The sequence below is a fragment of the Oncorhynchus kisutch genome, unplaced genomic scaffold, assembly GCF_002021735.2.
Source record: "Oncorhynchus kisutch isolate 150728-3 unplaced genomic scaffold, Okis_V2 scaffold3965, whole genome shotgun sequence".
Lineage (NCBI taxonomy): Eukaryota > Metazoa > Chordata > Actinopteri > Salmoniformes > Salmonidae > Oncorhynchus > Oncorhynchus kisutch.
The window spans coordinates 145,001-155,000 of record NW_022265910.1 but is presented as its reverse complement, the minus strand read 5'-3'; the positions used below and the strand labels follow the sequence as shown (position 1 = coordinate 155,000).

General features: G+C 44.5%; 1 protein-coding gene across 1 annotated transcript in view; it reads right to left on the bottom strand.

Annotated features, from left to right (window-relative positions):
• The window catches only part of LOC116372533 (uncharacterized), a 135,289-nt gene that overhangs the window by 7,132 nt on the left and 118,157 nt on the right, over positions 1–10,000 (bottom strand). Inside the window, 11 exon segments of the mRNA XM_031821357.1 lie at positions 495–618; positions 1,959–2,062; positions 3,988–4,031; positions 4,685–4,796; positions 5,617–5,694; positions 6,200–6,347; positions 7,139–7,332; positions 7,820–7,903; positions 9,198–9,212; positions 9,215–9,530; positions 9,829–9,920. Coding sequence (XP_031677217.1) covers positions 495–618; positions 1,959–2,062; positions 3,988–4,031; positions 4,685–4,796; positions 5,617–5,694; positions 6,200–6,347; positions 7,139–7,332; positions 7,820–7,903; positions 9,198–9,212; positions 9,215–9,530; positions 9,829–9,920 — 1,311 coding nt within the window.

Genomic DNA, 10,000 nt, shown 5'->3' with positions numbered 1-10,000 from the left:
AGTTACCTTTCTAAATGAAATAGACAGTTCCCTTTCTAAATGAAATAGACAGTTCCCTTTCTAAATGAAATAGAGGCCTGTGTTACCTTTATAAATGAAATAGAGAGTTACCTTTCTAAATGAAATAGAGAGTTACCTTTCTAAATGAAATAGAGAGTTACCTTTCTAAATGAAATAGAGGCCTGTGTTACCTTTCTAAATGAAATAGAGGCCTGTGTTACCTTTATAAATGAAATAGAGGCCTGTGTTCCCTTTCTAAATTAAATAGAGAGTTACCTTTCTAAATGAAATAGAGAGTTACCTTTCTAAATGAAATAGACAGTTACCTTTCTAAATGAAATAGAGTTACCTTTCTAAATGAAATAGAGGCCTGTGTTACCTTTCTAAATGAAATAGAGTCCTGTGTTACCTTTCTAAATGAAATAGAGGCCTGTGTTACCTTTCTAAATGAAATAGAGGCCTGTGTTACCTTTCTAAATGAAATAGACAGTTACCTTTCCGAAGACAGTTTTGACGTAGATGGGCAGGTCTCCGTGGGGACTGCTGAACCCTCCTACTATACTGAAGCCTAGACCCAGAGCTCCTCTGTCCAGACTGATGGTTCTATAAAACTGGGGACTGTAGGAGATATAACATCAACAACATGTCAGATTTGCGGTTCTCTACCTGAAATGATGTGTGGCAACGGCTCATACCAAACATTTGCATTTGTGAAAAGTTTTTGCAATGACCATTTTTTATAACAGCATTGATTAAATAAGTGTTAAAATATTGCTATACGGTGGCCCTGAGGGGCAAAATAGTTGAGAATCAATGAGTTATAGAACTAAACATTTATAAACAGCAGTACATAACCACCTCATGTTGTTGTGAAGGGTAGTTGATCCTGTGGAGAGGATACCGACATCTCCCTCTCCCTCTCCCTCTCCCTCTCCCTGTCCTTAGCCTTCTCAACCTGCTCTTCCTCTCCCTGTCCTCAGCCTCCTCCCCCTCTTCCTCTCCCTGTCCTTAGCCTTCTCAACCTGCTCTTCCTCTCCCTGTCCTCAGCCTCCTCTACCTACATCCTCCTCTCCCTGTCCCTGGCCTCAGCCTCCTCTATCTCTCCCTGTCCTCAGCCTCCTCTACCTACATATTCCTCTCCCTGTCCTCAGCCTCCTCTACCTACATCCCCCTCTTCCTCTCCCTGTCCTCAGCCTCCTCTACCTACATCCTCCTCTCCCTGTCCCTGGCCTCAGCCTCCTCTATCTCTCCCTGTCCTCAGCCTCCTCTACCTACATATTCCTCTCCCTGTCCTTAGCCTCCTCCCCCTCTTCCTCTCCCTGTCCTCAGCCTCCTCTACCTACATCCTCCTCTCCCTGTCCCTGGCCTCAGCCTCCTCTATCTCTCCCTGTCCTCAGCCTCCTATACCTACATCTCCCTCTCCCTGTCCTCAGCCTCCTCCCCCTCTTCCTCTCCCTGTCCTCAGCCTCCTCTACCTACATCCTCTTCTCCCTGTCCCTGGCCTCAGCCTCCTCTATCTCTCCCTGTCCTCAGCCTCCTATACCTACATCTCCTTCTCCCTGTCCTCAGCTTCCTCCCCCTCTTCCTCTCCCTGTCCTCAGTCTCCTCTACCTACTCTCCCTCTCCCTGTCCTCAGCCTCCTCTACCAAGTCTCCCTCTTCCTGTCCTCAGCTTCCTCTACCGACTCTCCCTCTCCCTGTCCTCAGCCTCCTCTACCTACTCTCCCTCTCCCTGTCCTCAGGCTCCGCTACCGACTCTCCCTCTTCCTGTCCTCAGCTTCCTCTACCGACTCTCCCTCTCCCTGTCCTCAGCCTCCTCCCCCTCTCCCTCTCCCTGTCCTCAGCCTCCTCCCCCTCTCCCTCTCCCTGTCCTCAGCCTCCTCCCCCTCTCCCTCTCCCTGTCCTCAGCCTCCTCTACCTTCTCCCTCTTTATAACATGCGATAGCAGCAGAGTCCTACCTCATGTTGTTGTGTAGGGTAGCTGGTCCTGTGGAGGGGAGCCCTACATCCCTCTGACCCTGTCCTCCTCCACAGTCCTCATCCACCGACCCTGTCGTCAGCACCTGAAGAACAACGAGACGTTATTAATCCCTATTGAAACGGTGTCTTCTGCTGTACCCAACCCCCCTGAAACACACATATAACAACATACTCTACAGACATATATATGACATATAACAACAGAGACTCTACCAACCATATATATTCCATATAACAACAGAGACTCTACCAACCATATATATTCCATATAACAACAGAGACTCTAACAACCATATATATTCCATATAACAACAGAGACTCTAACAACCATATATATTCCATATAACAACCATATATATTCCATATAACAACAGAGACTCTACCAACCATATATATTCCATATAACAACCATATATATTCCATATAACAACAGAGACTCTACCAACCATATATATTCCATATAACAACCATATATATTCCATATAACAACAGAGACTCTAACAACCATATATATTCCATATAACAACCATATATATTCCATATAACAACAGAGACTCTAACAACCATATATATTCCATATAACAACAGAGACTCTAACAACCATATATATTCCATATAACAGACATATATATTCCATATAACAACAGAGATATTCCATAACAACCATATATATTCCATATAACAACCATATATATTCCATATAACAACCATATATATTCCATATAACAACCATATATATTCCATATAACAACCATATATATTCCATATAACAACCATATATATTCCATATAACAACCATATATATTCCATATAACAACCATATATATTCCATATAACAACCATATATATTCCATATAACAACAGAGACTCTACCAACCATAGATATTCCATATAACAACCATATATATTTCATATAACAACCATATATATTCCATATAACAACAGAGACTCTACCAACCATATATATTCCATATAACAACCATATATATTCCATATAACAACAGAGACTACCAACCATATATATTCCATATAACAACCATATATATTCCATATAACAACCATATATATTCCATATAACAACCATATATATTCCATATAACAACCATATATATTCCATATAACAACCATATATATTCCATATAACAACCATATATATTCCATATAACAACCATATATATTCCATATTACAGAGACTCTACCAAATATATATTATATATAACAACATATAACAACCATATATACTACATATAACCTCATATTTATTACATATAACCTCATATATATTCCATATAACAACCATATATATTCCATATAACAACAGAGACTCTAACAACCATATATATTCCATATAACAACCATATATATTCCATATAACAACAGAGACTCTACCAGCCATATATATTCCATATAACAACAGAGACTCTACCAACCATAGATATTCCATATAACAACAGAGACTCTACCAACCATATATATTCCATATAACAACAGAGACTACCAACCATATATATTCCATATAACAACAGAGACTCTACCAACCATATATATTCCATATAACAACAGAGACTCTACCAACCATATATATTCCATATAACAACAGAGACTCTAACAACCATATATATTCCATATAACAACCATATATATTCCATATAACAACAGAGACTCTAACAACCATATATATTCCATATAACAACAGAGACTCTACCAACCATATATATTCCATATAACAACCATATATATTCCATATAACAACAGAGACTCTAACAACCATATATATTCCATATAACAACAGAGACTCTACCAACCATATATATTCCATATAACAACAGAGACTACCAACCATAGATATTCCATATAACAACCATAGATATTCCATATAACAACAGAGACTCTACAAACCATATATATTCCATATAACAACAGAGACTACCAACCATAGATGTTCCAGCTTTGCTCAGTATTTGCTCTGATAGGAAATGCCACAAACCCAACGTAGTGTGTATCCCACCTTATGCATGACCACTGTCCTTATCTCACGGTGGTCTTCAACTGCTGTGGGGGAAAATAGCATTTATTACTGAAAAGGATGTTTTGGGTGTACACTAGTTCCTGCCCATTCAATGAGTTTACAGAGTTGGAACTGATGTGTCTACTATGAGGTCGAGTTACAAACCAGACATCCCATAATGGGGCGGCAGGGTAGCCTAGTGGTTAGAGCGTTGGACTAGTAACCGGAAGGTTGCAAGTTCAAAACCCCTGAGCTGACCCCTGAGCTGTCGTTCTGCCCCTGAACAGGCAGTTAACCCACTGTTCCTAGGCCGTCATTGAAAATAAGAATTTGTTCTTAACTGACTTGCCTAGTTAAATAAAGGTTAAAAAAAAATTAAAAAATAATCACAGACTGAATCTCTCACAGTCGTCTCCTCTCTGACGCCTCTCTGTCTCCCTCTGGTGGCTAAACCTTTTTACTGCAGTTTACTTTAAGTTACTGTTTACAATGGATCTGACTATTCCAGAAGTTGGTATGTTGTGATGAGTCGGCTCAATCTCACTCACAGTGGTCCTGTCCTCTCTTGCGCCTCTCTGTCTCCCTCTAGTGGCTAAACCTTTTTACTGCAGTTTACTTTAAGTTACTGTTTACAATGGAGTTGGTATGTTGTTTAAACACTGTGACATATGTGATGAGTCGGCTCAATCTCACTCACAGTGGTCCTGTCCTCTCTGGCGTCTCTCTGTCTCCCCCTGGTGGTGGCTCTGGACCTCATACACAGTGGACGGAGTCAGGGTGGAGCTGTCACTACCGACGGAGTCACCACTCTGGACGACACAACATTACAAACTTTTAGAGCAGGCGAGTTTTGACAAGAGAAAGACAAAAGCGAAGCCACAGTGTGACGATAGACATGATGTTAGTGGGGAGGCCGTGAAGCCACAGTGTGATGATAGACATGATGTTAGTGGGGAGGCCGTGAAGCCACAGGGTGACGATAGACATGATGTTAGTGGGGAGGCCGTGAAGCCACAGGGTGACGATAGACATGATGTTAGTGGGGAGGCCGTGAAGCCACAGGGTGACGATAGACATGATGTTAGTGGGGAGGCCGTGAAGCCACAGTGTGATGATAGACATGATGTTAGTGGGGAGGCCGTGAAGCCAAAGTGTGACGATAGACATGATGTTAGTGGGGAGGCTGTGAAGCCACAGGGTGACGATAGACATGATGTTAGTGGGGAGGCCGTGAAGCCACAGGGTGACGATAGACATGATGTGGGTGGGGAGAAGAGGCCGTGAAGCCACAGGGTGACGATAGACATGATGTGGGTGGGGAGAAGAGGCCGTGAAGCCACAGGGTGACGATAGACATGATGTGGGTGGGGACGCCGTGAAGCCACAGTGTGACGATAGACATGATGTTAGTGGGGAGGCCGTGAAGCCACAGTGTGACGATAGACATGATGTTAGTGGGGAGAAGAGGCCGTGAAGCCACAGGGTGACGATAGACATGATGTGGGTGGGGAGAAGAGGCCGTGAAGCCACAGGGTGACGATAGACATGATGTTAGTGGGGAGAAGCCACAGGGTGACGATAGACACGATGTGGGTGAGGAGAAGAGGCCGTGAAGCCCTCTGTTTATACCTGACTTCCACAGGAGTAGTGAACGCCGACTGCTCTGAAGCGAGCGATCTCTAGGATCACTGTTCCACTACTGCAGCTCTGAGAGACACAGCAGAGAGATAGAGAGAAGTTAAACCTGTGTGTGTGTGTGTGTGTGTGTGTGTGTGTGTGTCAGATCAGTAGCAGAGTTCCTGTGTGGCTGCTCTCACATCCTCTGTGTGTGTGTGTGTGTGTGTGTGTGTGTGTGTGTGTGTGTGTGTGTGTGTGTGTGTGTGTGTGTGTGTGTGTGTGTGTGTGTGTGTGTGTCAGATCAGTAGCAGAGTTCCTGTGTGGCTGCTCTCACATCCTCTGTGTGTGTGTGTGTGTGTGTGTGTGTGTCAGTTCTGTAGCAGCGCCGTCACGAGTCCCTGTGTGGTTTCGCTGACTTCCTCTCTAACAACTGAGGTGTGTGTGTCAGCACGGAAACATGGTTCTGTGTGGTTGCTCTGACATCCTCTCTCTCTCTCTCTGTGTGTGTGTGTGTGTGTGTGTGTGTGTGTGTGTGTGTGTGTGTGTGTGTGTGTGTGTGTGTGTGTGTGTGTGTGTGTGTGTGTGTGTGTGACACCTGTAACAGTGAGGTAACGTGTTCCTGAGTAGCTGTTCTGACATCCTCTCTGTTGACTGACAGGATCTGGTCTCCTAGAAACAGCCGTCCGTCTCCATCAGCCACACCCCCTCCAATGATCTCAGACACAAACACACCGGTGTCGTTGCTAGTGGAAACATCAACATGTCATCACAATAACGTTCATGACCGTTGAGAACCAGTTGACAGTTCAAAACCAGTAGATAGTTGAGAACCAGATGACAGTTCAAAACCAGTAGATAGTTGAGAACCAGATGACAGTTCAAAACCAGTAGATAGTTGAGAACCAGTTGACAGGTGAAACCAGTAGATAGTTGAGAACCAGTTGACAGGTGAAACCAGTAGATAGTTGAGAACCAGATGACAGTTCAAAACCAGTAGATAGTTGAGAACCAGATGACAGTTCAAAACCAGTAGATAGTTGAGAACCAGATGACAGTTCAAAACCAGTAGATAGTTGAGAACCAGTTGACAGTTCAAAACCAGTAGATAGTTGAGAACCAGTTGACAGCTGAAACCAGTAGATAGTTGAGAACCAGATGACAGTTCAAAACCAGTAGGTAGTTGAGAACCAGTTGACAGTTCAAAACCAGTAGATAGTTGAGAACCAGTTGACAGGTAAAAACCAGTAGATAGTTGAGAACCAGTTGACAGTAAAAAAACAGTAGATAGTTGAGAACCAGTTGACAACTGAAAACCAGTAGATAGTTGAGAACCAGTAGATAGTTGAGAACCAGTTGACAGTTCAAAACCAGTAGATAGTTGAGAACCAGTTGACAGCTGAAACCAGTAGATAGTTGAGAACCAGTTGACAGGTGAAACCAGTAGATAGTTGAGAACTAGTTGACAAGTGAAACCAGTAGATAGTTGAGAACCAGTTGACAGTTCAAAACCAGTAGATAGTTGAGAACCAGTTACCTCTTCCCTACAGTGCTGAGCCCCAGGGTCTGTCCAGGTCGTAGTCTGAGCTCCAGCTGGAAGACATCCCACAGGTCCTCCTCCCCGTACTCCTGCTGTTGTCTGAACACCGTGAGACGCACCCGCTGAGGGGTCAGCCTCAACACCCCTATAGCTTCCTCATGGGTGGCATGGCCCAGGTCTATACCATTCACCTGGAGAAAGAGCGTGAGAGAGAGTTAGTGAGAGTGAGAGTTTTAGTGAGAGAGAGAGAGAGAGAGTGACAGAGAGAGAGAGATTGTGTGTATATAACCATACCTCTAGTACCCACTGTCTGATGTCTCTCAGAGCTGCTCCTCAATGTGTGTGTATGTGAGTGTGTGTAACCATACCTCTAGTAGCTGGTCTCCAGCCCATAGCCTCCCGTCTCTCTGAGCTGCACCTCAATGTGTGTGTGTGTGTGTGTGTAACCATACCTCTAGTAGCTGGTCTCCAGCCCACAGCCTCCCGTCTCTCTGAGCTGCACCTCAATGTGTGCGTGTGTGTGTGTGTGTAACCATACCTCTAGTAGCTGGTCTCCAGCCCACAGCCTCCCGTCTCTCTGAGCTGCTCCTCAATGTGTGTGTGTGTGTGTGTGTGTGTGTGTGTGTGTGTGTGTGTGTGTGTGTGTGTGGGTGTGTGTGTGTGTGTGTGTAACCATACCTCTAGTAGCTGGTCTCCAGCCCACAGCCTCCCGTCTCTCTGAGCTGCACCTCCATCATTAACCTCATGGATTATTATCGCCCCCTGGTGGAGAAGAGAGATCATTAACCTCATGGATTATTATGGCCCCCTGGTGGAGAAGAGAGATCATTAACCTCATGGATTATTATCGCCCCCTGGTGGAGAAGAGAGATCATTAACCTCATGGATTAGTATCGCCCCCTGGTGGAGAAGAGAGATCATTAACCTCATGGGTTATTATGCTGGAGAAGAGAGATCATTAACCTCATGGATTATTATGGCCCCCTGGTGGAGAAGAGAGAGATCATTAACCTCATGGGTTATTATGGTGGAGAAGAGAGATCATTAACCTCATGTGTTATTATGGTGGAGAAGAGAGATCATTAACCTCATGGATTATTATGGCCCCCTGGTGGAGAAGAGAGATCATTAACCTCATGGGTTATTATGGTGGAGAAGAGAGATCATTAACCTCATGGGTTATTATGGTGGAGAAGAGAGATCATTAACCTCATGGATTATTATGGCCCCCTGGTGGAGAAGAGAGATCATTAACCTCATGGGTTATTATGGTGGAGAAGAGAGATCATTAACCTCATGGGGTATTATGGTGGAGAAGAGAGAGATCATTAACCTCATGGGTTATTATGGTGGAGAAGAGAGAGATCATTAACCTCATGGGTTATTATGGTGGAGAAAAGAGAGAAAAACGACTTCACTGAAAACATGCCACTGCAATGGCTGGTCGTAATTTATTGAATCAGAGTCATATTTACAGGGAAGTAAATTATTTTTAGTCTTCTGTTGCTAAACGTTTTGCTCTGGTGTGGCCTAATGAATATGAACCGGGTATGTCAGAGATACACGGAGAGAACTCAAATGTGGATTGTCACCCTCAACCCCAGTAGAGGGTGTTCTACAGTACATCATCAGACCAGTTGGTATTTTACCCCAGTAGAGGGTGTTCTACAGTACAGTACATCATCAGACCAGTTGGTATTTTACCCCAGTAGAGGGTGTTCTACAGTACATCATCAGACCAGTTGGTATTTTACCCCAGTAGAGGGTGTTCTACAGTACATCATCAGACCAGTTGGTATTTTACCCCAGTAGAGGGTGTTCTACAATACATCATCCCGATGATGAGGCCGAGTTATGTGTGTCCTTTACACACACGAACACACACTATCACGCTTTCTCTCTCTCTCTCTCTCTCTCTCTCTCTCTCTCTCTCTCCCCCATCTCTCTCTCTCTCTCTCTCTCTCTCTCTCTCTCTCTCTCTCTCTCTCTCTCTCTCTCTCTCTCCCCATCTCTCTCTCTCTCTCTCTCTCTCACTCGCTCTCCCTGTCTCTCTTACCAGTAGCGTGTCACACACCCCCCCACGATGCTGAGTCCCAGGCCCAAGTGTCCTTTACAGATCTCTATGGTGCTGTCAACGCCAGGTGTTATGGGACAGCTCAGGAGGTCAGGGGTCAGAGCGGAGCCCGTTGGCCAATCAGATCGCCCGCTGGAGGAGGAGGCGTTCCTGGCAGTGCCGACGGAGGAGTGGGGAGGAATGGGGGGATGGGAGGAAGAGACGTGGATGGAGGGATGGAGAAAAGAGGAGAGAGAGATGGAGGGATGGAGGGAGGAAGAGGAGGAGTCCCCACCCATGGGTCCTTGAGTCATCTGCGCCAGAGCCGCTTTATTCCTGATCAAAACAATAACATCTCTGTTAGACATCACAGTCGCCATCTTGGAAATATAATGAAGTAATTGGTGTTCACAGTTGATTAGTTGGTCACCGTATTGACAACGAATAAATCCATAATAGTTACTATATTTCAAGCACAGTAAAATCACATGACTTCAACACCAGTCAAATGTCTTTGATATGGTTTGATTTTATTTGATACAAACTCTTCTACACGAAACGTCCAATAAGGGGGCATCTCAACAGCGTGTCGTGTAATCCCATTTACTGTGTGGCGCGTGGTTCTATACTGTACCTGGTGAGGAGAATCTGGACTTTAGAAGGAGCACCGTTCAGGATGGCTGTCGCGTTCTGGTGACTACGTCCATACAGGATCTGACCGTTGATCTACAACCAGGACATAATATATAATACTACACATTACTACTATATCTGATGGTACTGTATGTTAGGGGCTGTGGTCCTCT